The sequence below is a fragment of the Cavia porcellus genome, unplaced genomic scaffold (assembly GCF_034190915.1).
Source record: "Cavia porcellus strain 051 isolate PalLab524CR breed Dunkin Hartley unplaced genomic scaffold, mCavPor4.1 scaffold_1, whole genome shotgun sequence".
Classification (NCBI taxonomy): domain Eukaryota; kingdom Metazoa; phylum Chordata; class Mammalia; order Rodentia; family Caviidae; genus Cavia; species Cavia porcellus.
Window position 1 is genome coordinate 231,041,825 of NW_026947484.1, and position 26,688 is coordinate 231,068,512.

A 26,688-nucleotide genomic window follows, 5' to 3' on the forward strand; every position below is an offset into this window, starting at 1 on the left:
CCTGCCTCAGCCTCCCAGAGTGCTGGGATGACAAGCACGTGCCACCTTATCTGGCTAAAACCACTGGTCATTTGTGTTCCCCATCTCTTACTTGAGAAGTGATGGACACTCAAACAGTTTGAATTATTGCTTGATCTCTTTGTGTCTATACCTGTGTACAATCACTCATCTAAGCACCCCCCAAACCCTTTGGGATTGACCTTTCGTACTGGGATTCTCTTCCCTTAGAAGAATTATTCAAACCTTGGCTTCAAGATTAAAATCTTGCCAGGTGATTCTAGAAAGTACTAATTCTTGAAGCCCACCCCAGAGCATTCAAATCCAAATCTTTTGGATAAGGCCCTGGTATTTGCTTTTAAAACTCCCTAGGTAATTCTCACGTGGTACCAGAACTGGGAATCACTCACATCAAAGAAAAGAAAGGGGGCTTTTCTCCAGCCCAGGGATAAAAATCCTTGGATGGGGTCACAGCAGACAGGAGGGGCCTCCCTCCTTTTGGCTTCCTCTCAATCTGGTCTCCGGTGAAGGTGGACCTCTGGCCCAAATGGACTCAAACTCCAGTGCAGCAGGAAGAAAAAAGGAAGCTAGACCAGAGTGGAAAGCATTTTCAAACTTTATTTACAACTGTCACAGTGACAAAAAGTAGTTTGGAAAAAAAAATGCTAGTTTCTCCCTGAGCCTCAAAAAAGAACAGATAGGAGTTACAGAGGTTCATCTCACAACAGGCATTTTACTGAAATACTAGGATTTTTTTTTTCAATACGATTAGTTAGAAATACACACAAATTACTTTAAAAAAAAAAAAAAAGAGGAGGCCAGACAGGAGCTCAGCCACTGTCCGAGAGCAGCTGGGTCCCCTCAACAGCCTCAACTGCGGAGGGGCCTGACTTGAGCGGTCAGCCCCCGGCCTGCTCAGACCATGGATGGTCGTACACGGTGGTCTAGTGACCAGCAAAAGGAATAAACCAACCCCATGAACACACATATACACAGAATCGACTTGATACATGGTTTACAAGCACATTCCCATCACATGTCAAGACTGCAACAGATGATCCAGGGTAGCGGGTAGGAGGAAGACATCAAAGCACAGGAATTTAAGAGGCAAGACCCACATCCACGAAGGGAAGCCAGGGATGAGAAACGCTGGGGAGAAGGGGGCGTCAGGGTGAACTGACCTCTGCAGCCAGAACAGAAGGAGGAGGAGGAGGAGGAGGAGGAGGAAGAGAGGGGCCTGCGAGGCACAGAATGCAGGCCCTCCCGCTCCTGGGAGGAGGAGCCAGAAGAAGTTATTGCCATTGGTGTGTGTGACACAGGCAGAGGACAGAGGGAGCAGCAGGGGCAGCGGTGACTCAGGAGCCAGGACCAAGTCTCCAGGTCAGCAGCGCATCCCCACCCCCCTGCCCTGACGCGCCCCACAGCCACCCGACCTTGAGGTATTAAACGCCACTAGACACACAAGTCCAAGGCCAGGGTCAATGCTAACTGGAGACCCAAGGGGCACTGTGCCTTGCTTGGGTGAGTGTGGCCCGAAGAAGGCTGTAATTCCACTGCTTGGCCACACAGTCCTGCTCTGAAAGAGAGATGCAGCCTGCTGCTCCAGAAGGTCGCTGTGACTGGGCCATGACTGAAGCAGAGTCCAGAGGCTGACTTTTGCAGGCAACCGCTGTCCATGTTAGAAACAACTGGAAGGTGGGGTGGGTTGTGGGCCAGAGTGCTCCCTCCCCACACTTTCTCCCACCCACATCTGGGGACAAGATAGGGAAAAGCGGGGATCCCTTCACACCTGCTCCATCACCCTGGGCTGTGCCAGCCTGAGGGACCTGCATGCGAATGCACCTCCCCACCAAGAAGCACGCTCTCTCTCAGCTCCCACCGGAAAGTCAAGCCAAGAACCAAAAGGGCGGGGGCACCACTGCCGGTCAGGTGGGCTGTGGTCTACAGCAGGCTGTGGACCTGTCTGGCTGGCTGCAGTGGTGACCACTGCAGGAGGGCATCCCCGGGGGAGCTACCCCTATACACCCCTGCTCTGTGGGACTCTTAAGAACAAGTCTGGGAGGGGGTCAGAGAAAGGGAACCTTCATGCCCAAGCATCAACCAACAAGGGCGGGAAGTGCCCTGTCACTCACAAAGTGCTGGAGGCAAATGGAAGAAGGGTGTAAAAGCACTGTTTCTTAAAACCCTCAGGTCTTTGGGGTTCCCTTGAGCCTGCCCTTGTTGGGGGCAGCATCTGTAGGAAGGACAGGGTGACCTTTCCTTTCCTTTCTTGAATATCCCTCTAGCCAGTTTTGCAAGCATCCAGTTTCTCCTGCTTCCCTGTCCCTTCCTCTCTGTCTTAGACCAACACACCCGAAATAAAAGCAAAAGCTGGCGATGGGTGAGACAGAGATGAGGCACGAGATGAAGCATTGGTTTCTGAAGCTCTGGCAACCAGAGAATGTGTGCTGAACACTTCCTGGCTGGCTGCAGGTTTCTGCTCAATGTTTTCTTAACACATAAGGTTTTTTTCCTTCCTGCCCCCAAAGTTCCTTGCTTGTCTGCCCATCCCCCTCAGCCCACCAGACCGCCCCCCGCCTCTGGCTGCTGGAGCCCAGATACTGATCTCTGCCCTAGTGCCTTTCCCATACCCCCACCCCGGCTCTCAGCAGCTTCCTTTCTCAGAAGATTCTGCAAGTTGTCAGAGAGCTCCACTGCTCAACACGTTTCAAAAGAGACGAGAAAAGAAAAGAAAACCAACTCGGGTGATTTGCAGGTGCAGAACGGAAGCCTCGTTTGACATTTTCAGAATGATCGCGGCTCACTCTCCTCTTCCATCATGATGGGAAAAACACAGTTCAGGTCCAGATGCTGGCTGGCATGACCTCGGAACGCCCGCAGGGCTCTACTGCTCCTTGCCTTCTTTCCCCGTCTCTTCGCAGTTGTCCTGTTCATCCTCCTGCACCAAGAACTCCTCCGGAGGCCACCGGAGCTCCCCGCTTTCCACTTCCCCCTCTGTGGGTTCCACCACTATGGAGGGGAGGCGATCCTTCAGCTTGCAACAGCGGTCGAAGTCTGACGGGTCAGGGAAGATCTGAAATAAAGGCAGAGGAGCCGTCTGGTCATGTGTGTATTTGGAAAGAGGAATCGGGCTTCTTTTCACACTCATGTGCATGCAGGGCACTGGGTGCCTGCCGGGGACTGGACACGGCCCTCTGGACACTTGGGGGACACAAGGCGGGAGCTAGAGGTGTAAGTGCTGGGAGAAACTGGCCCCAGCCAGAGCCTGTGGGAAGTTTGGGGACAAGCCCACGGAATCCAAAAGGTCGATATAACTGTTTCACTGTTACATCCAGAGAAAAGCATCACGCTGTCACAGCAAGCCGTGTCTTTTTGCAGCAAGCATTGTAGAAAGCATACAACAGCCACCAAAACATAAAGTTCCTTCCTGCCACAGTAGTGACTGGCACCCAGTAACTACTAGAAGAACTAGAAGCAGGTTCTTTACATTTCAAACCAGCAAGTCAGAAACAGGTGCTGTTTATGCAGTCTTAAAGAATGGCAGGCTTGGGCAAGTAAGTTGTTCAAGACCACACAACTTAGAAATGAAAGGAATCTCAAACCCAGATCTGCTGAACCCCTTCACCATGCCCCCAGGACCATCCTACCCTCGAGGAGAGGCCCAAGTCCAGGCCCCCAGTCTCAAGGAAACTGGGAACGAAATAATCCAGGGCATTTTTCCTTTTCCCTCTTAGGACCTCCTGGCCCCTGGGAAGATGCTACTCCTCTTTCCAGAGTCCCACTGTGAGGCTATTTTTTAAAGCCTACTGTGTGTCTCTCCCAGAGCTAGCAGAAACCCCAAGTCAGACTATAAAATCAAGGGCCAAATCTGGTTCCCTGGATTCTCTTTGCCCACACTCCCTGTGACTACAGCTGACCCAATTCTTTGCCCAGCAGCTTAAGTATTTAATCCACCCGCCTGCTGGTCCCTTGCCACTCAAAGCCTTCAGTGACATACCCGGGAGTCAGAAAGGAGCCTTGGTTTGAGAAGTCAGGGCTCCCCAAATCACAGACACTTTGGCACCTTTGAGGCCATCTCCTCCCACCTCTCCAAAGGATAGACAAGAAGCCCAAGGCCAGAGGGGTCAGAAGATCCATTCAAGGATGTCTGGGATGAGTGAAGACCTTCAGCTGAAAAGATCTCTGGCGGCTGCCTGCTCCTTCTGGATGGAGACGGGCTCTGGAGGTCTCCTCGCGGGAGGAGAAATGCTGAGGCCTTCTCAACTTCTTCTTCTTAGGGCACACATCTTACTGTACCCTAACCCCAAGACAAGTCAAGTCACACTCCAATCATGTCCCAGGCCCTGTGGGGCATCTGGAAATCATGGGCTTCAAGAAGCCTCCTCCATCCCTGCAGACCAACGATTATTAACTATTTATCCAATAAAGGCCTATTGCTGGGGATTAAACCTTAAGCCAGCCGCACGACCAGGCATCAGTAAAGACTTAACAGGGCTCATAAAAAGTATCATAATGGCAGCCAGAAGGAAAACAAGTGAGAGAGGCCAGGCCTGGACCTGTCAAAGGGTCCTAGGGAAACTGACCACAAGTCTGCACTTTGTCCTGTTACGTGGCCAACCTGAAATGTTCCCTTGGGCAGTAGTATTCCCACACACTGGAAGATGTACAAGCAGGGAGCCAGTCAAGTAAGCGCTCTGGGGGCTTTCTCACTTCTCCAGTGGAGCTGAACCCCTCTTTCTAGGGGGTGACACAGGGTGCCTTCCTAACTTGAGCTCTGGGAGTGGACAGAGGAACCTCGATGAGTTAAAAAGACACCACAGTTTCCAGAACCCTTTCAGACATCTCCTTACTGAGGAGGCCTTGCTGCCACCCTAGGAGCACTAAGACCCTAGACCAGTGGTGGTAAACTACGGCATGCAGGCTGCAGGGGGCAATTTGTGATCCCTGAATGCTCTAAAAGGCCCACCCTCGCTGCCCTGGCCCCTGGACAGGGATTCCAACCCTGATCTACTGTTTTCCAGTGCCTGTGCCTTTCTAAAAACGAGACAGGATGCCATGAGGTACACATCTTTGATTCACATGTGGGACACTGATCAGGAAGGGTGAGCAGGACTCGGGAGTCCAATGCCCAGTCCACTGTGGGAGGCCGGCATTCAGGACCTGAGACAGAGCCATGAGCTATCAAGAGAAGATGGTCTCTTCACCTCACACAACTCCTCACCAGTCTCTACCCTTGAACCCAAGCAAAAGCTTGGGCCTACCTGTGACACATCTGGGAGAAATGAAAACCTGACTTTAATTATAATCACCCAAGGAAGAGGGAAGGGACAAAAGGCAAGGCCCTGGCAGGAGAGACAGAAAGACTGTAAGAAAGGAAACCATCTCATTGCCTCACAGCCTGGGATTAGGTCTGTTCCTCAGATAAGCAGGGGGATGCAAAAGTGTGGACAGTAATGGGCGAAATTTGTGTCAAGCAGAATCTCAATAACATCTGTAGGAACTCAATGAAGCCTTCATTTGAAGATGTTGGATCAAGCCAGAGAACCAAGATCCTCACTATGTACTTAACATCAATGATATGACATGTCAAATCCTCTCGACCACCCCCAGCTCTTTTAGTCCTCCTGATAGGTACCAGTGCTTGGCAAGTGGAGAGGACAAAGTGCTGGAGAACGTAAGCAATATGCAAATCATCATGTCTTGTCTGGAGCAGGTTTGGCAGGACTCTGGCAAGCATTCAACCTCAAGCAAGAAACAGTAATACTAACGCAGTAATTAAAATAACTCCAAACAATACCTTTCATACCATGAATTCTACAATTAAGTCTTTGAAGTCCTTGGGGGAAGTCTGAGCACTGAACTTTTAAGATTGCTTAGTTGCCAAAGAACTTTGCTCCCTGAACTGCTTATAGCAGAAGCTATTTTTTAAACTATTTTTGGACAAACCTTGTGAATCGTATCTTTCAAAAACCACTATAATAATTATTCTAACCCTTCCATCAGATATATTCTTTATTATCAGATTATACCAATGTATGCCTCTGAAAATTGTAGTTCTCTCCAGAAATAAACAACATGTACCCAGGACCAAAAAGCCTCACGCAACAGACAGAAAACCTTGCAAAGTGTTGTGGAGTCTTTTGCCAGCACGATCTTATCTCCGGCAGCTGCTTAGGAGGCTGACCCCAAAAGAGGTCGACATTTTTCCACTAAGTCATGCTTTTTAATCATCAGGCAGAAGAAAAATGAGAGGTTGCAACTGTAATTTGACAGGGCGGGGAAGGCAGTGGTAAAAAGGACTCGAACCAGACTTGCCAAGCACGTGACAGGTAGGGTTAAGGTAGCCAGTCAGCCTGGCACTCACTGTGCCTTCAGATGCTGGTAGAGAATACAGAACCACGAGTTTTCCAAAAAGAAAATGATTCTTCTCAAACCTCCAAGCCCCAAATTCCCCTTCTCTCTGGACTGTAAAAAAGAAAAAAAAAAAAAATCCTTCTTCCTCCCATCTTTAGCAAAGGCTCATCTCCAAAAGGGTCAGAAGGAAACTTCCAAAGAAGCATTTCCCACCCTCATCCCAGGACCAGGTAGGTCTAGAAGAATCCATCTGCAGCTGTAGAACTACCAGCCTGATGTGTTTCTCCCTCTGCATCTACCTGTCACACTGTGCTGCCCAGGCTGATGGCTTGTATGTCACTCAGGAACCGGGTTCCTTCCTTTGCAAATAGAATGAAGTCTTGTTAATCATGCACTCCAAGAACACCGCTGTCTTGCGTGTCTCCTGTGTGGGTATAGTAGGCATCTTGCCTCTGCAGAGGCAGCCTTAGCTGGGCAGCCACAAACCCCAGTAGCTCACTTTGGGAACCCACATAGATTCCTCTGAAAGGTCAAAGGAGCTGTAGGATGCTCTCAGAGGAAGAGAGGGTCTGTGAGATGGAGTCTAATGGCAACAGATTGGAATTTCTGGCTACTGAGATCAACTGTTTAGCAGGTGCTCTGCTGTCATGAAAATGTTTTCTGTGCTGTCCAATATGGTCACATGTGGCTACTGAGCACCTGAAGACAAAAGCAGGATGGGACATCTGGATGGCTCAGCATCTGGGTGGTCTTGGAGCAGAGAGCTGTGAGCCTGGTCAAGCTCCAGAGGGAATTGATGGCTTTTTCACTTGGACATGAAAGTTGCCAGTGGGAACCAGCTCTTTTCTTGCACAGAGGGGAACTGAAAGGCTACACCATGGCTTCAAAGGCCCCAAATTTAGAGTTCTAGCTATCAGCTGTCTGCCTGGCAGCCAGGTGACCTAGACCTGGCTGCCTCTGGGTGGGGAGAGGAGAGAGATGCTTGGCACTTGGTGTGGAAAATCTGAGCGACTCTGGCCGGAACCGCCCTCCCTTGTGTGTGTGTCTCTCAGCCGTCATCTCTGACAAACAAGTAGAGCTGGCCACAAAGCTGGTGGAGCATTCAGCAAGGAGCTAAGGGATGCTAATAAGGGAAAACAGACACCAGCAGGTGGAGGAGATGAAAGGTGGTTACCTGGACACAAGAGGCTGATGACTAGCCCTGCAAGCCGAGATGTAGGCAGTGCTGATGATCTGCTCCTCTTTGCTAGGGAGGAACAGAGTAAAGGAGTGGTATGGGGTGGGCAGGGGTGGTGGGGGGGGCGGGGGGGGGTAGAGAGCCTGAAACAAAGAGCCAGGGCTCGCTCCCCAAGGTCCAGTGTACAAAACCACACAGAAAGCCAATCCCCTTTCCAGTTGCTTCAGGAGCACAATAAAGAACTCCAAACCTGCTATGGAAATTCACTATTCCCACAGGCTGGTTTCCACCCTGCCCACATCTTTTATTGTGTCTGTGACCCTGGGCAAGTCAATGCCAGCTTCTCTGAGCTTCAGTTGCCTCCTGAGCAAAATGAGAAGTCATATCTTCCACTTTGCAGTAACGCTGATGTGGTTACACGGGGCCGACCCTGCAGTAAGGAGCCAGCCCATTTTCCTCGCTGCCTTCCCTATAATTTCAGATTCATGCTAATTCTGATCTTACCGGGCTTTGGAGAGAATCAAATACAGGTATGCAAGAGAGCATGTTCTGAAAATCCTAAAGTCCTAATGCTGGTTCTTATTAGGGAAACCTGGGGTCCCCAAGGACCTGGAAAGCTGACAGCTGTGACTTGGGACAAGAGTAAAAAGCAGCACTGTGGGCCCACAAACCCCAGGTGGGTTCCTCGGAGAACAAAGAACCTCATTTGCTAGGACCTGATTGCTTCCTTCCTGGATCCTCTGTTCCCCTGGAGAATGGATTAGGCCAGCCGGAAAGGAGACATCTGCCTGGTACAAACCCTGGCTGGGTAGAAGACTCGGTGTCCAGAGGCTCTCACTGCAAACACACCCCCCAACCCCTGACCCCCTCCAGGAGCACGCACTGGGGTAAGTGAGCTCTCTCCTGCCCCTCAGCTTCCCAGAGTTGGTGGGTAGGGGTGGTGGGTGAGAGGGGCGTTCCTACAGAACAACAATGGATGGGCCTTGTGAGGTTATTCCTTCCGAGGAGGGGCTGGTTTGTAACAATGCGCAGATCTCTCCTAGCTTCCAGCTAGGCCAAAGGGAATGAATGAGAAGCAGCCAATTCAGATGAATAATATATCCCCCACTTGGCCTCCAAGCAATAGGTGAAAGCAAGAAACTGGGGTCTTGGAAATATTTATCTCTTGCTATTATCGTTATTAAACCTGATTGACTTTTCAAAGTGACACATACCTGTCACAACACAAAGAATTGCTCACAGGAAAACAAGCTACTAAGGTGCCCAAGGAAAGAACTATACACTCCAGTCTGCGTGGTGGACAGTCAGCTCACTGTCTCACCTTGATCAACTCTTCCCTGGACCGGGGCCCTGGACTCTTCACCTGGCCCTACCCCACTCTTCCCCCCGACTGCATCCTACAGGGCACTTGTGCTGAGATTTGGGCTTTATAACAACTGCTGAATCGCCTTCCTCTGGATCAAAGACACTTAAGCCTCTAGCCCAGAAGCTTGAAAGAATCGGAAATCCTTGGGATAAACACCATCATCCATAAACATCTCTTAAACACACACCCATCCTGCAAGTCAGGAGGTCCAGGTTCCAATTAATTAGCACTCACTGCTACTGATAATGCTGGACCCAGAGAACTGATGAAGCTTTTGGAATGTTAGAGAGTCTCCTCAGAGTTCTTTAGAGAAGTCAGAAAAGTCTGCATAGATGATTTCAAATATCTTCATCTATTGACAGAATCACCACTGCCCTCTTGAAAGCAAACAGAGGCTGTACTCTTCTGGATCTCTGTCTCTGTCTTCCTTCATTGGTATCTTCTAAAGCTCCTATGCGGCGACTGCCTCTCTCTCAGAAATCCCAGACTAACCCAACTGTCACTTCAACCATCTCTTCACTGTTCACTTCAGAGACAAAAATCTTGACTATTTAGCTGGTCCCACAGCCTTCCCATTTGTGCCTGGAATTGACTTTCTAACCCCTACCTTGTAGTCCCCAAGCCCACTCCCAAAAGTAAACGACTCCTTCAAATCTCTAAAGACTTCCTCCCAGCTCTGCCCCATGGCCTGTGATCGGCTTTCAGTCACTATCACTTGTGCAGCACTTTACCAGATCATCTCATCTTGTCAACCAAGTGAGGTCATTAGCTAATCACCCATCTTTCTTTAAATTAAAAAAAAAAAAAATTTGTCCTCAAACAAAAGTTTCCTGCTGAGTAAAAGATGCCCGGAAATTCGTGACCACAATGGCAGCGCTGATGCTAACAACTAAAGCAAACAGCCACACTCCTGGAAATTCACCCATCTTTCTAGCTCATAGATGTAACACGCTCTTATCTGACATATTCTACTCAAGCTGGAGAGGCAGGTCTCAAAGTTCAACTCAAAGATCCTCTCGTGGAGGAAGTGCTCGTCGTATTACAATAATCTCAAGAGCATACCAAGATGTCATTTGCCTTTCCCACCGTCTTAACACTTGCCATAATGGTGTAAAAAGTAACTGTGAAGTGGCACGCACCTTCACAACAATTAATGCATGGATGCAAAGCATATTTCACCACCTCACACTCACGATGAACAATCTTAATGTCCCTGATGAAGCAGTAGAAATTAATTCTTATTAAATATTGACTTAAATGCACATTGAGTATTTGGGGTGGTGCAAAGGAACGTTAAACCATTTCTGCCACTTACAAAAATAAAATGATCATCTTGAAGAAAAACATTTATACAATCCAGTTGAATGAGCCAGACTGACGACCAAACTACAGTTATTTCATCTTAGGTATTTGGAAGCTATTTTCTCTAAAATGAACACACTGAGCTGTCGCTTTAAGGTAAATGACTGATAGTATTTGTCAGCAATGATAAAAATAGAGCTTTCCAGTGAAAAGCAGAATTTTGGGAAATTTGTATCAGTCCCCATGAACTCGACAGCTTATGCTTGAAAGATTCTGATGAGACCAGTGGAGCTATTAACAAATGTGATTTTTTAATATTGCATAACGAAATACGTCAACATTTGCAAGAACCACGCAACTCAGTAAACCTACATTTTCCAAATGATCCGTGAATAACCCTGCAGGACCAATGTACAAGATGAACAGATTAATCTTAACGTACAAGTACAAAAATGTTGGTTGCTAAGACTTCAGTCACCACATAAGATTTAAGAAACTACCTAACTACTTTTGGAGAAGAATCAAAAGGGAAAAGGCTGTGAAATGTTTTTTTTTTTTTCCTAGCTATATATCTGTATAGGCCAGACTTTCCTCATTTACTTAAACCAATGCATTGACTCATAGGAAACCCCGGGAGAATCCAGCCATCTTCCATTAAACCAGACATGAAATAAGTTTGCAAAAATGTAAAACAATGACTCTTTTCTCATTAAAACTTTTCTGTTTTGGAAAACTTATTTTAGGAACATATGGTTATTTATATCAATGTGTAATGATTTTATTATTATTCTAAATGGATTAAGTTAAAAATGGAAAGAAATTCTGTTTTAATTTCCACAACAATAAATATTGAGACATAATCCAGACTTAGAAAGCTCTTTGGGGGGTAAAGAATAATGTTGAAAAAATTTTGGAAACCGTTAGCCTAGAAGATGACCACGCAGGTCCAGATTGAGAGACAGCATACACTGTACATAGGAAGAACAGAGCAGACGATTAAATATCTAAAAGGCTGACATGTGGAAGAGAGAACAGATGTTTTCAATCCCATGTGAAGATATAAGAGCAGGATGGAGGTTTTCACCTTTTTACTCAACTTACTAAAACAGAAAAGAAAAACAATAGAGATTAATTCTGGCTTACACATATGGAAACCAAGGACCAAAGAGCTGATATGAGCTGCCAGAGATGGCACCAACAGCAACAAAGCCGAGCTCAGAAACCAGTAATACAGAGTTTGGGTCCGTTAGCCCTCAGAGCTGAACTCTATGTCAGTACCATGTCCAGAGAACCCTGGGTGACACAGTGTCATGCCGCTGGAGAGATCACCCTGTATCATGATGACTGAGCCAGTTCTGAAGCTGCCCATCTACTCTGGTTCCAGGACGCGCAAACATTTTGGTTACATTTCCTAAGAGAACATTATAGCTACATTTTTGTTTGCATATTCTGATATACTATAAGTATTCACATTTTAAAATAAAACAGGTATACCACTGTTTCAGATATACTCAATGAGTTATAAATATCACAATTTGAAATCAAACATTGCATAGTAAACAAAATTAAAATCTATGAAGTCTAATCTGAAAGTACTTCTCTACCTGAAACTATCTTTCCGTTCTACTTCTCCACAGAATTTTTATTAATGCACTATGTTTTTATGTTTGGAAGTCTTTAGTTTTTTATTCTTTGCTGTGACAAAATATATATTTGTACGCATAAATTGACATTTTTCAAAAATGTATATGGTGATCTTAAAGTTGTATTAATTAAAAAAACAGTTCTGGGTTGGCTGATTGTAATTATGAATATCTAACTGACCAATGAGTGGATGATAAACAATTATTAAACAGGAAGTGCGGTTCTGTTGGATTGGCTGCTTACCACGAAGGAGGAGTGGGACTTTTGGGACTTCCTGGACAGTACCATTTTGAATGGTCCATTGATTTCATGACCCTTAAGTTCCCCCTCTGGAGAAGAACTTTGAAAGAATCAGGAGCAGGGTGGCTCTTTCCCTTATAAATAGGAAAAAGGACAGTCTCGGTGGGAGCCAGTAAGGCCTGTCCTCAGGAACTGCAGTGGAAAAAAGCCACTCAAGGAAGCCGAGGATGTGGACGTGGACTTCCTGAAAACCCTCCCCACTGCCATGTCCCCTGGAATGTGTCTGTGAACCCCCAGGGCAGCTGTCTTTCTGCTCTAACACTTTGTTAAAACGTGGAGTAGTGTGTACACAGAAGCATTATTAAAAAGTAATTTGGCACGAACATCTCTAATACTGAAGTGCCAAGATAAACAGCCAGGAAGGATGTCACATCCAAGGGGGCAAATGACCAAAGAAATACAGGCATCCTAATTTAGGATCACCTCTCTTTATGAATGCATCTATCCGGGAGGACACCATACCAGAGTCCACCATGGTAACAACAGTGACGTCCCTAGAACCACACAGGCAACTTCCCAGTCACAGGGAGCATCTGTGTGTACGTCTTCTGAATCACCTTCACCACTCCTGTTATACCTACATATGTTGTTTTTTTCTTTACTTGGTTGTTTAAAACATATTTGTTTTTAAAAAACCAAGTGCTATCACTACATATGGAAAACTAGGTAGAGGTGTTGTAGGTAGCAGCCATAAAAATTACTAATATTTTTAAAGTTGCCTGTAAACCACCAAGAGTGTGTGGCCCCCATCTGAACACAGGCCTGGGCTGCTCACATCCGCAAAGCACCTGGAGCCTGGCAGACCTGTTAGAGAGAAGGCCCTTGGGTGCTGGGTGCAAGACAGCCATTATAGTTAGAGCTACCTCTAAGAGCCCAGGGCATCCTTAATCCCAAGGAAGGAATATTTCTCAACCGTGAATATTCCATGGGCCAGAACTACAACCCCAGGGACTCCAGGATGGTTCATGGGACCAAGTATGCACCCGGATAAATTTCATGGGTCTCCAGGCTAAAGCAATTTCATTAGTCTCTTCAAGGTCACGTGGCACTCCTGTGTCATCAATAGAATAAAAGACAAGCAGAGAAATTGCTGACCATATACATCTGTAATCCAGGGAGTATATCAATATATCTACTGTAGTTGAGAATATCATCACTAGCTATTTTACAATGCTGGAAAAACTTTGTTCAACATTATCAATTATAATAATACCTGAAATAAATAACAAACTCCAGGAAGATGTACAAATGTCTCCTAAACATGCTAAAACAACCAGAGACCTTTCTGACTATCCAAAAAGCTCCTCAATTAACCCATCTCTACAGATGTTATATCCCTGAGACCTTGTTTGCTAGGTATTTCCATGCTGGAAGCTTGAATTTTTATAGACTCTTATTAATGTTGTCTGTTTTTTAAGATAATATATAATCAAGAAGCTTAATGAAGTTGAATTTCTTTGAATCAGTAATTCTATTTCCAGGAATTTATTCCAAGGAAATGAATCAGACCTGTGCAGGAATTTATATAAAAAGATGTTCAGAATAATGTTCTTTGTATGGGCAAAATAGCCACAACCTAAAAAGTCAACAATAAGAAGTGATTCATGACAAAATAAAATACCATTTTACAGAGAAAACCAAAGAAGAACAGAAACACAGTATTATACCAAGTAAAAAGTGATTCAATATAGCATATGCATATTCATTTTTTAAATCTAAGTACACAAAAAATGCTGAAGGTAAATACACCAAGATGTTTTAGAGATAGAAATACGGGCTTTTTTCCTCTTTGCCCTGCTCTGGGTTTTTCCTAAATTTCTATAAACATAGCTTATATGAGGAAAATGTGAACACATAGTTGCAATTTTGCTTTTTGACTCAGAAATTCTACTCCTAATAATTTTCTAAGGAAAATTATGCACTATAACTTATGCACAGATATTTATATATAGTTGCCTACAAATTACCACATTGTTTTTAAAAGACCTAAAATTTTACAAATTGTAGAACAGTTGAACTAGATCATCCTCTAGCTTTATGAGGCCATATTATACATTTATTGAAAATGACAGTTTGGGATTGTTTTGTAGATGTGTTTTAATTCCATGACACTGGTGACAGATACTGTTCCATAAACCTGCACAGCGTAACAGCATGGGATTTTGGCACCGTAAAGGTACGTGTGCGTCAGAACAGAAGACACAAGAAGTTAATGTACTAACAGTCGTGATTTATACAAGGTGAGATTGGAAAATAAATCTAGAGAAAAGTTTCACAACCGGCGCAAAAAATTTGAAAAGCATAAAAATAACAAAACACATACTTTATGAATGACAATATGAAATTATTAACAACCTCCCTTTAGTCGTGTGAGTGTGTGTGTGTGTGTGTGTGTGTGTGTGTCCCTCGTGGGTATGTGTGGGGAACTGGCCAGCATGACGTTTCTGTCCACAGAGGCCACATCAGACAAGGGCTTTAAGCTCTCAAAATAAAGGCAGATGAAGAATTGAAAATATGCTTAAACTTCTATCTGGCGCATGCCTGTAATCCCAGCACTTGAGAGGCTGAGGCAGGAGAATTGCTGTGATCTCTAGGCCAGCCTGGGCTACAAAGTGAGTTCAAGGCCAGCCTCAACTGCATAGCAAGGCCCTGTCTCAAAAAGATAAGAAACAAAACAACAAAACCAAATGACATATTCTGTCTGGAAACCACTCTTCTAAGTCAACTTAGAAGAAAGTCAGACTAGATAGGAACAGACTCTGGAATGAGGTTTGTGAGGTCCTCTTTACTCGGGTCCATTCTACTCTATGGATGAGACCCAGAGCCCCTCCTTCCCACTGGCTCAAACAAAACTCTTTGCTGAGGAGCAAGCAATCAGCACAGCTTCAGATAAAGGCTTGGAGCTTCTTAAAAGGAGCGACCCACAGTGCAGAGCCACTAAGACCTTCTGTAGAGATGGGTTAATTGAGGAGCTTTTTGGATAGTCAGAAAGGGACTGAGGGGATCTGTAAGGCCCCAGCTTGACAACAGTTTGGAGACTTTGGGGAAGTTTGAGGTTTTTTTCAAGATGAATTTGTGCAAACAAGGCCCTTTACCAAGTCCAAGAGTGAAGCAGCAGACACAGGATGTGACTTACTGATACCAAATCCCGCCAAGGTGGGAAGAACAGGCGGGGAGGGGAGAGGCAGAGCCACTGGGCACCGCCACAAAGGCCCGACTGCAAAGGAAGGAAGCCCCAGAGAGCCTGGGCCCCGAGTGAATGAGGTCCTGTCTTCATATCCGCCAGGGATTATTTTAGGACTCGGGCCTGAAAGATCATCTCAGGACATTCACTAGACACCCAGGAATAGCTCTTGGCTTCGGTCACAAGATTTACCACCCAAACCCATCCCTTTCCTCCATGGCACAATCCTCCTTTCTCTCCAACCTGGGAGATGGGGGTCAACCCAGAGAAAATGCTGACCCTAGAAGAATCCATGCCATGGGTTGGAAGGTACAGGGACTATTCTCCCTGCAGGGAAAGTGAAAGAAAGGGGCCAATCATTCAACACACATTCAGCCTCTATTTGTAGGACACTGTGCCCAGCGCTGTGGGAACAGACAGAGTCTGAGCCCTCGGCTCTGTGGCATGACAGAGGACCACTTGGAGAGGAGGCGTCAGGCCCAACACAGGCCCTTTGAGAGCAGGCTGGCTGTAAGGGTCCAGTGTGATGTCCGGTGTGCTGGCCAGCGAGTGAGGAAAGCACGTTCTCCTGGGCCCTGCACAGACCAACTGTTGTAACCAAGAGGGTGGGGAGAGGGAGAGAGTCCCAGGGGGGCCATTCCAGCTCTCTACAGGCCTCAATCCCAACACTGAAAGTGACTTTGTGTCCAGGCCTCCAGCTCGGGAAGGAAGCTGCTGGGTCCTCACATGGAGTGGACTTGGTCTGAGCCAGGTGTTTGGCAGCTCAGGAACAGGCACGGCCACTCTGAGAGATGGATTCCTGGTGCCTCCCAAGTTGGTGGCCCTCAGTGCCTGTTGTCCAACACCAAGGAGGGAGGTGGAGAGAGTCCAGATGAGAAAAAGAAAGCTTGCCTGCAGGCCATAACATGTGTCCCTGGCCTGCCATCTCCTGCCAAGTGTTTTGGAATTTTAGTTTTATGTCTCTCGGGGGACCAGCGAAGCTTTTTTAAGTCTGATGTTATGAAAGATGATTTCCTGGGGACCATGGGACCTGCGTGTGGCCACTCCTCAGGGCCTCTGAGACTCTGGAGAGCATGTGGGGTGCCACAGCTGGGGAACCAATGCATCGAGGGGTATAGGGAGGAGGACACCCATGCAGCTGGTGATGCCCAGAGTGGCCTCAAGGCAGGAGCTCGGGGACAGAGATGAGTTGCTGGGCAGAAATTTCCCTAGGGTTCCCTGGGTTCAAAGAAGCTGAACCCATCCCTAATGTTACCTGCGCATTCTGTACCGCAGGACACAGCACAGCACAGGTGAAGCTTTACAGGTCTCTGTGAAGATGGGCCCCTCACAGACGGATGTGAGGAGAGTTTGGAAAGCTCTCTGCCTGACTCCAGGAACTATGTGGAACCTGTTCTTACAGAGACAAAGAGGGAGGAGCCAGAGCAAGGGTTGCCTGTGGCTGAGCTGCAGAGGGAAGAGGGCCTGGGAGGTACTAGCCTAGAGAGGCCAGTTCTCAACCCTCTGTCCTCTCCCCTGGGTACAGCTATGGCTGAGGTCCTGGGAATGTGGGAAGCTTGCACTAGGCAGAGTCAAGAAAGCTCAGCCCACCGTGGTTCCTCCTTCTATCCTTTGCCTCTACCCTGTGACATGAAGGACTCATGCAAGAAGCCCTCAGCTCAGATCAAAAGGAATGTGTGGGACCCAGGAACACCACAGTGCAGGAAGAAATTACCCCTTCTGGTTGGCAGGGCAGCCCCCCTCCTCTTCCTGAAAAGGTGACCTCAAAGCCTGCCTGCCTAGGAGACAATGGCAAGCAGTAGGTGTAGGTGACTAAGAGTCATAGCAGATGGGACACAAGGGCAGCCAGTCAGGCATGTGTGCTGGGCAGAGAGGGACTTACCGGGGCTGAGGGAAGGACAGTGCTGTCAGACCTTGGTCCGGACCCGTTAGAAGGGACAAGTTTAAATGAAAACCATGGAGCCATAACTGCATCTAGACTTTAGCAAGGGTAATAACACCGTAGGAGCCTCTGCACCTGTGCTTGAGGGAAAGGGACAGCAAGGCCCCTTGGGTAAGTGCGGTGTGGGTACCTCCCACAGACAAACTCCCTGGACCCTACCCCATACTGAGGCCAGGCCAAGGGGGCATAGAATAGAAGGAGACACAGTCAGAGCTGCACTGCCAGATGCTACATTCTCCAAGTCCTGAAGCCAAGGAGGGAACAGGGTCCACCAGGCAGCCACTGACTTTCTTCCCGAGGACAGCAGACATCCCTGTCCCACCGACCGGGGACTCGGAGGCCAAAGACGTGGTATCTTGAGGGAGCTGCATCCTCATGGAGACCTCTCGCTCAGCTCTGAGCCCACAACCCACTCCACAGGTACTCAGGCTTGTACTACCTAGTAAGTGTGTACTACCCACACCATTGGGTGCCATCATTCGTGCCAAATAAACATGCAGATGCGGATTTCATTTGTTTGACTGACCTTCCAAATGGATGGGAAGCAAAACAAGATATCAGCTCTGAAGATTTTCATTTACGCTTGCACAAAGTCACTAATGACCACAGGACAATAGATGGGGCTAAGCTGAATCTTTCAGGGAATGAGGAGGACATATGTCACCTGAGCCATGGCCCTGAGCAGGCCTGTGAGAAGTGATAGTGGCCAGCTTCTAAGTCAGGAGGGTCCACCAGCATCCTCTTTGCATCTCTTGGGAAGGTACTGGTACATAGATGGTGGCTGGAGGGTACAGAGGTCACAGGGGACTCAGTCAAGGGGAGGGTAAGGCAGGATCTGTATCTGTGAAGCCCAGTCTAGCATCCAAAGCACAAAACACCACAGGCAGTGAAAGAAAGGGCACACTTAGCATGGAGAAATCAGGAAGGCTTCATTATTGATATGGAAGGTGGGTGAACAACTAACACAGTTCAACCAGCCATTCATCTGTTGACCTTGTCTCAAGGTCAAGTTGCAAACGTGAGATTTTGTTTCATCTTCCAAGTTGGGATTGATGTCTCCTTTCCCCTCTCAGTTCCTTGGAAAAACAGGTCTCATTAAAAGCCACACACTATTATTATCCTCAGGAGTAAAGCCAAGAACACAGTTCTGACATTCCCACCGTCAGCCCTGAGCCAAGCCCAAGCATGCACAGTGACCCGATCTAGCCAAGTGCCAGGCCCAACCAACCCTCAGAGCTCTGGTGGGAAAGCTTTTCATTGGATGCCACCAGCTTTGAACAGAGCCTGAAAATATCCATCACTGGACAATTGGCAGACTAGTTCCCCGCAGAGCCCCACACTTGGCACAAACAGAGCCCAGCTGAGGGGTATTCGGAAGTTGCCACAAAACTGAGAGATAGCATTCCTCTTCCACAGTCCTCTTTTTCTTTCAAAGGCCAGCCCTACCCTGACTCCTTCTTCCATGGCTTTTCAGACTAGGTCCAGTTTCATCATGGCCACCCACTCCTGGATTGGCCATGGCCTCTGGATTGGCCACACCTGCACTAACCAGGCTGCATGTGTTTCAGATCTTCATGAACAAGCTGGTTTCCCACAAGCTCCTAGCGTAGCAGGCTGAACAGACAAAGCATTAATGTTGCATGGTAAACACCACAACCTCCCAGCACTTTCAAGTTCCACCTTGAAAACTTAACAAGACCCTATCTCAAGACAGAATATAAAAATAAAGAAGTGGGAATGTAAGCTCGGTGTAAAGGCCCTGACACGCACGCACACACACACACACACACACACACACACACACACACACTCTACAACCTCTCCGCTTTCCCTTCATCAGGCAATGAAGAGCTCTGAGATCATCTTGTGACAAGCTTGTCATGAGGGTCCAGGTAAGATCTTTTGGCTCTGGGCGGTAGCTCCTGCCTACCCAGGAGGCAGGGACAGATTTTCTGGGAGTTGTGCAATCTGGGCCTTCAGTCCAGCACCACAGTAAAGGATCTTTTCTTCAGGCAGCATTGAGATACGTCAGGAGCCCACATGTGACTTTATTTCACCCCTGCTGCTGCCATTGGAGCCCCAAGTCAGTCTTCTTCTATCACCTGCAGTATCCCTGGGATCCGGAAGAATGGCCTTAAGGATTCCAGGGACTTGGGAAACTGCCTCCAACTGCCAGGCCCCTTGCCCTGGGACACAATGAAAAGGAGCATAGAAAACACACCCAAAAGAGTACGCATGGAAAGGTTCTGTGATGGAAATCTAAAACCCAGAACTGAAAGAAAATCTCACCTGCAACCACGAACAGATTCAGTCTGACTCAGAGGCTTGGAAACTTGGTCTCCAAAACACCAGGGTAAGTGGGCCAGGAAATTTCTGCAGGGGGACCCCCCCTGACTGCCACCCTCAGACTCACTTCGGGGGAGGAGGGCATGAAACCAGCCCAGGAAAGAGCATGCTCCCCTCTGCTGGCTTCACCGCTGCATGCTAACGGAATCCTCATTTGCAGCCAGCAAGAGGAGCCTGACTGTATTCACATAAAGCACAGGAGCCGCCTTGAACCTCCCGAGTGTGTCTAAAGTTGGTTCTCAACCTTACCTTTCATCTCGGTTCTCTTTGATCATCCCGCTGTACCCACCTCGACTTTCTGTTGGTTTCTTTCTTTCTAAACTAAATGGCCTTGGAGCAGCTCTAAGGAACGGCCAAGCAGAGTAAGTCTAGACTCTAGCCAGCACCGACATAAGCTGCAGACACACGATGCACAGCCCTGGTGTGGGGAGGCTCAGCCTGAGTTCAGCTCTGTGGGTGAATGAGAAGGCCTGACTTACAGCTGGCAAAGAGCAAGGACGCTGATGTGTGTGCCCTTCCTGCCAGCCCCACGTGTCTGCCGGAGGCAGTCCCCAAAGCCTTCCCTTGCAAATCCTCTCTTCCTCCCCCAGCAGCTTAGAAAGTATGCTTGACAATCTGAACCCAGTTCGCTTCCCTGGAGGTAAACCAAGTCCTCAGTCACTCCTGGACATGACAAGCCAGAAAGGGCACTGGGGTGAGAGGATAAAGGTGTCTCTTTGGTCTCTTTTTGTGGTCCTTGTGCATTCTGTATCCACCAGAGAGGATAACCTCTCAGCTCAGGTCCAGCAACAGCACCCCTGAGGTAGTTCCCTCTTCAACTCTAAATACTCTGAAACTTAACTCTGAATCAGCTGCTCAATCATCAACCCGAGGAGGTAAGCAGTGTTTGACACAGATGTTTCCCTAACAGACCACCCTCGCGTTGTGAGCTACCCCGCCCAGCCACATTCCTGCTGTCCAGAGCCTGGCCCAACAGACCACTCTGATCTCTTCCACTCTTGCTGCCGTGAGTGGGTGAGTTCATAAAACCAGGATGGCCTGAAAATAACAATGGCTAATGTCTGCTGAACCTGCATGTGTCCAGGACACGCCGATGCCTACATTTATTCTTTTATCACACTCAATCTTTCCCACAGCCCTGTGAGGGGAAGGCTATAGTTGCCCCATTTTAGAGAAGAAGAAACTGAGGCTTACTGACACTAAGGAACTTTCCCCAGGTCATGCTGCTCTTACAGGTGGCAGGCAGTAGATGCAAAATCAAGTCTGCCTCCAGCCCCAGCAAGCACTCAACTCACCTGATAGGAAAGGCCGTCTTTCCGGGGGTTGAGGCCAATCTCCTCCATGGATGGGGTATTCATCATCACCTCAGTCATCTTGGCTGATCGCAGATAGTCAGGGCTGCCAAGAAACCCAGAACAAAAAATTCTTATGCACTTCTCTTAGTGGCTTTGCTGCTGTGAGAGCAGGAGACAGTCTGGAGACAGGATACAAGGGGCTCAGGGCCACATAAGCTCCCACCCTGAGGAAGCACCTCAAGGCCCACATTTTGGGGCTTCCACCCCAACCCCGAACTAAGCCCACTGTCTGCACCCCTGCTCTGCCCTCGTCTCCTGTACACTGCAGCCCCTGGATGCATTTTTTTAAAGGCTCTCTGGATTTCTTTTAAAGGCCAGAACTAGGAAAAAAAGATGAATCCATGTGTCTGTATTAAATTCAGCTAGGTCTCCTGTTCACCTCTCCACCTAAGAATACAAGTAATCCTCCCATGAATTTGCAAAGAGGGACTGCATATTATTATTATGTAATAAGAATTACAGGCAAAGCCTCGGGGAGACAAAGTCCAAATCCTGCTGCCTTCCTAAATGTCTGTCTGTCTGCTGCTCCTTTTGGCAAAATGTCCCACTTAAAGCCCCAAGGGTTCAGCTTTTCTGCAAGCTTCACATCTGCCATCCAACCCCCTTCTCTAGCCCCAGCCGCAGCAGCTGCAAGCTCACAGCTTGAAAAACATCCCGTGGATTAAAGCCTTAAGGATACCCGGACATTGATTGCAAAGGAAATTTCCAGAGGGGCCAAGCTGGCCCACCACTGGCTGACATGTGAAAGTGCTTTGTACTCCCTAAGCAGGACACAGAGGTTCCATTATCCTTGCACAAACCATCGGCACACTCAGAGTCCTGGTATGCCAGATACACATTCCAAATCCAGGTACTAACTACACAGCACCCAGTATTTTCACACTGTGACTGTGCTTGTCGTTAAAAAAAAAAGAAAAGAAATAATGAAAGACAGGCTTGAAAGAGACTATATCTAAGGCATTTTTATTTTTCAGTTACTACACAGAGTAGAAATGGCATTGTATCTGGCTACAGAAGCAGTAGGTTGTGGTCCAGGCTGTGCTGCTCTGGAGCTGCATGGTCTTAAATAAGTCACAGAACCTCTAAGAGCTACAGGTGCTGTTTGTCACTAAGATGCTTACAATGCACCTTTCATGGTTATGTGAAGGGCTAACGGCTAGGAAAAAGTATTGTCAACTATGAAATTCTGACCAATAAAATAATGCTAAATCTCAATTTCTCAGGGGCTAACAGCCCTAAGGGGCTGTAACATCTACCTTGCTATTTTTTTTTTTTTTTCTTTTTTTGGTACCAGGGATCAAACTCATGACCTTGTGCTTGCAAGGCAGGCACTTATACCGATGAACCAAATCCCCAGCTCTATACCTTGCTAAATTTTAAGGGCAGAGGCTCAAAGTCTCCACCTTAAAGCACCTGCTGCCCCATATCACAGAAAAAGAAAGAGAGAGAGACACAGAGAGAGACAGAGAGAGAGGCAGAGACAGAGAGACAGAGAGCGAGAACCTCTGGGTAGGGCAGTTTTTACTTTGTTTTGAGAGTTCAGAGCCAGGCTAGGATGCAAGACTTGAGACTAAGGAAGATGCTAGGATTGGCCTTCAGTTTAGGTTCAGACCTGGGCTTCAGGGGAGTTCCCTCCAGAGCAGGCGACCCCAAAGAAAGGGGCTAGAGGAACACACAGAAAGCTCTCCAGGCTCTGAGCCTCGCAGAGGACCGGAGTGTCCTCACCCGGGTCTGTGGCGCGGGCCCCAAGAGTTGAAAGTCGAAAAGCATGAACTTTCCAGTTCCCGGGTTAGGAAGCACCGCGCCTGGTTGAAGCCCTGCTTTCCCAGGCTGGGCGCCTGCCGGGATCTGGGACCCGGCTCCACTTTGCCACCTGAAAGCGCGCCCTAGCCGCTCCTCCTCTCCCCCGGCGCAGGAAGGAAGAAACAGCCTGCCCGCAAGTCCCAGCAGACAGGGGCCTCTCCCTGCATCCTTCCCGGTTAGGGGCAAATCGCTGCCTCCTCCAGCAGGGTCCCGGCTCGCTGCTCCTCTGCACAGCGAGGGGGGCTCCTCCCCAGCCCTGGCGCCCACAAAAGCGCGTCGTCGGTGTTAGAGGTTTTGGAGAGGGCAGGGGTCGAGAGGTTGCAGCGTGTGCCCTGGTGCTTGTGGGTTAGGTGTGGGGAGAGTGCTCCCTCCTCTCACCCCCAGAGCTCTGCAAAAGCCGCGGCTGCACCAGATCACCCCCCCCACACACACACACACGTACACACCCCAGCAGCCGGCTTCGACGCCGAGACTTGCACCCAAACAAAAAGAAAAAGGTGGGGGGGGGGGCGTCCGGAGAGAGTCAGAGCCCCCACCCCCAGGCAGGGCGTGCGTCTCCTGCAGCCCTCCGCATTCAGCCACATTAGGAGCGTTCAGGCGGGACTCCTGGCTCTCCCCACCCACCGCCACCGCACCCGACACTCTCCAGCAGTCCCTGAAGTGGAGGTTCGGCGTTCACTTCCTTTGTCTGGATGCTCTCTTAGCACCACTTCCCCCCACCCCCACCTTTGCAACCTTGACGTTGACTCCTGCAGGGGCTCCGGCGGCGGGGTAACGCTGGGAGCCCACGCCTTCAGATGCACCGCGCGCAGAGCCGACTCGAGCCCACCGGAGCCCCGCAACCCCGGCCGCTAGACGGGTGCCCTCCGCGGGCTCAGCATACTCACCAGTGAATGGAGAAATATACAGACATGAAGTCCTAGGGGAGGCTGACCCACGCCCTTGTGATTTAGAAACGGTCACTGCGTCCCGAGTGAAGATGACACGGGCGCGGAGCGTGGGTACAGGCGTCGCGGGTCCGCCTTCCCGAGACGGCCCCGCGGCCAGAAGCGTCGGTTTGCAGACGGCGCGCCCCACTCTCCGGAGCTCGCGGTCCCACAAAGAGCCGGAGCAGCCGTATTTATAGGGGCGGGGGCGGGGCTTGGCCCGGAGAGGCCCCGCCCCCTCTCACCCACTCCTGGAATAACGTCACCAAAAGCATGAATGGCCTCAGCTCGCAGCTCCGGCGGGCGGCGGCTCGGGGGCGCGCTGGGCTCTGCGCCCGGAGCGCAGCGGTTCGCCGCGGCTCGGCTCGGCCCGGCCCTCTCCCCACGACTCACACACACGCACACGCGCGCGCCCAGGCTGGAGTTCGGTGTGGCTGCCGCTTCCTGCTCACAGACACGTTGGCTTCCGCGGCCCCCTCCCTGCGCACACGCGGGGACCCGAGGCGGCGGCGGTGGGCGTGAGGAGGGCGACGGGCCCGCGCAGGACGTGGCCGGCGGGAGCCGGGCTGCACCGGGGGAGGGCGCCCTTCCTCCACCCGGGCCACCGGGCGCCGCGCCCCGCCTGGCACTCGCTCGCAGTCCCCGGCCCACGCCTCAGACCCCTCTTCTGTGATTCTCACCCAAATTAATGAGGCCTCTCCCCCGGAATCGTGGCCCGTGGCCCCTCGATTGCCGTGTCCATCCTGGGCTAACTGCGCGCAAGCCAGAGGGAAGGCAGTAGGATCGCGGAGCTGGGGGACCCACTGCTCGCGGGGACCATTTGGTTTACAATGGACTGGTCTGCAGCCCTGAGATGTTTTGCTCATGGGAGAAAGAATGTGGTGACTGCTGGGCTTTTTATCCTCCACTACACACACACACACACACACACACGCACGCACGCACGCACGCACATGCACACACACGGTCCTGCGGTGGATGTAGGGGTCGCAGTGGGCGGCGCACACGCGCGCTCCTCTGCCTTGCCTCCCGGATCTGCCCAGGGAGTCTCCCTAACAGCAGAAACAAAGGGCTTCAGAGGAATGCGCATGCAATGACCAAAAACTGCAGCTCCAGCTTCTGTCCGGGCGGCCAAGCTGCGCAGCCCTCAGACTCGGAACCGTGGGAATCTGGCCCGGCACCCAGCGCTGCCTCTCTGTGGCCTCTGCTCCAATTAGCCACATACAGTAGCCTTCTAATCTTAACCTTTGTGTATACGAGGGCTGGAGGAAGGGGAGCAGTGGTCCTGCAAACTAAGCAAAGTTAAATTAGCTGCCTTAAGTCAGCTCTGCAAGAAGGGCCCTGAATGTATGGAATCAGTACCTACGTTTGTAAAAAGAGCTTCTCTCAGGGAGAAGGACTATGGGATAAAAGGGACCTGTCTCACAGGCGGCCCCGTGAGGAAGCCAGGAGAAGGGACCCTCCTAAGGCTCATCGCCCTCCCAAAGCAACTCTGATAGAAAGGATCATTAAGAATAAATTAAAAGAACATTGCTATTTCCAATCGTTCGCATATACAACCTGAGTTAAAAATGCTTCCGAATAAAACGTGGTTTCAAGATAAGCCGTCCCTCCAAACAGAAAAATCAGTGGTCTGTCCCTACCCCTCAAGCTAAAGCACGAATCCACTGGTGCCACGAAGAACCAGCTTCATTCCTGCTCCTGGGGGGGGGGGGGTGTCCTGAGGGAGGGCTCTGCTTTTATGTACTAACTGTAGACCCTCAGGGAGGAGGGTTACTTCCCACAAAGGGGCTGTTGATGCCTGCTGCAGAGAGTGGGAAATTGTACTGTGGGTTGTCTGGATACAGCATGTTGTCATCCTGGGAACCAAAGTTGCCATCAGTGCCTGGAGAGCTGATTTCCAGGCTGGGACTTTCTCAGTGGTACCTGAATCATGCCCTGAGGCCAGCAGGACAGAAGCCTTCTGCTCTCTCCCAAGGAGCACTTTCTGACAAGACATCGATAAAAGGCATGGTGACATACAACACCCAGACTTTAGGTATGTGTGATGATTAGATGATGATTAGAAACCCATCCTCCCCAACACACTCCATGCCTTAAAGTGGGCTCCTTTGGGAGAAGAGGGTGGGAAGGGCGGCCTTTGGCAGATTCCCTGCATTGGAGAACACCCAGGTAATTACCTGGTGCTCACGCTTTGGAAAACTTTGTTTGAATACCTGTTTCAGCTAACTTTCAACTGTCAGTAATTAGAATGGAAAGTAAACCTTAGGTTGTAACTTCCAAGCCAATACTTTCTTCCTTTCCTCTAATACTTCAGTGATGCATTCATTCATTTAGAAAATGGTAGGCTGAACAGGAGCAAGTGTGATTTCTTTACGTAGCACCTTGCAGTTTTTCAAAGCATTGTCATTACCTCAGCTTTCAAAAAAGTGCGGTAAGATTAACTTGCTTAATTTAGAGTCTTTGGGTTACAGATGTGCAAACTGAGGCTGAAATAACTTAGGAGACATGCCCAAGGTCAGCCACAAAGGGCCGAGGCAGCCCCTGGAGCTCTCAGGTTGCTCACACACTGAGTAGCCCTCTCTGTTAGGTTCTCTGTGTCATTGACTTTCCTCTGTTTCTCTAAAGACCCAGGGCATTACAGCATGAAAGAGTTTTTCCCCAATGCCCAGTGGGACAGGTTTCAATGCTTCCTGCCCTTGAATACATGAAGGTACAGTCATACAGTCCAATGAAGTTACTTAGAACCCCAGAAACTCAGAGCTGAAAGAGACCTTCCAAACCACCCAGCCCAGTCTCCTCATTTTACAAGTGAGAAGACACTTAAGAGATTAAATGGCATGTCCGAGGTCACCAGGGTATTAAGTGGTATAGGTGGAACCTGGGCCTTCAGACCACTGGTCAAATGTTCTTTCCGTATAAAGCTACACTGTGCGATGCTTTTGCCAGGAAGTCAGCAGCAAAGATCAAACCCAAGATCTGGACTCTAACC

The 26,688-nt window shown here is 49.0% G+C and overlaps 1 protein-coding gene across 2 annotated transcripts; it reads right to left on the reverse strand.

Moving 5' to 3' along the window:
• Positions 1 to 595: 595 nt before the first annotated feature.
• Lbh (LBH regulator of WNT signaling pathway) lies at positions 596 to 24,551 on the reverse strand. 2 transcript variants are annotated; one of them, XM_013155986.3, is made up of 3 exons: positions 24,377 to 24,551; positions 20,908 to 21,010; positions 596 to 3,070 (listed from the first exon to the last, which is right to left on the reverse strand). In XM_013155986.3, exons 2-3 carry the CDS (start codon positions 20,983 to 20,985, stop codon positions 2,882 to 2,884), a joined length of 267 nt encoding a protein of 88 aa, XP_013011440.1. In that variant the 5' UTR covers positions 20,986 to 21,010; positions 24,377 to 24,551; the 3' UTR covers positions 596 to 2,881. The 2 variants fall into 2 exon arrangements, with proteins under 2 accessions (XP_013011440.1, XP_003473056.1); XM_003473008.5 differs by lacking the exon at positions 24,377 to 24,551 and adding an exon at positions 23,658 to 23,877.
• Positions 24,552 to 26,688: the final 2,137 nt, after the last annotated feature.

Bases quoted from the DNA above. Each gene is read 5' to 3' on its own strand.
- Lbh (XM_003473008.5), bottom strand. From the start codon at position 23,683: ATGTCTGTATATTTCTCCATTCACTG. The intron at 21,011-23,657 runs GTGAGTATGCTG...GTTTCTTGGCAG, and splicing joins GTATATTTCTCCATTCACTG to CCCTGACTATCTGCGATCAG. The intron at 3,071-20,907 runs GTGAGTTGAGTG...CCTTTATTTCAG, and splicing joins AAGACGGCCTTTCCTATCAG to ATCTTCCCTGACCCGTCAGA.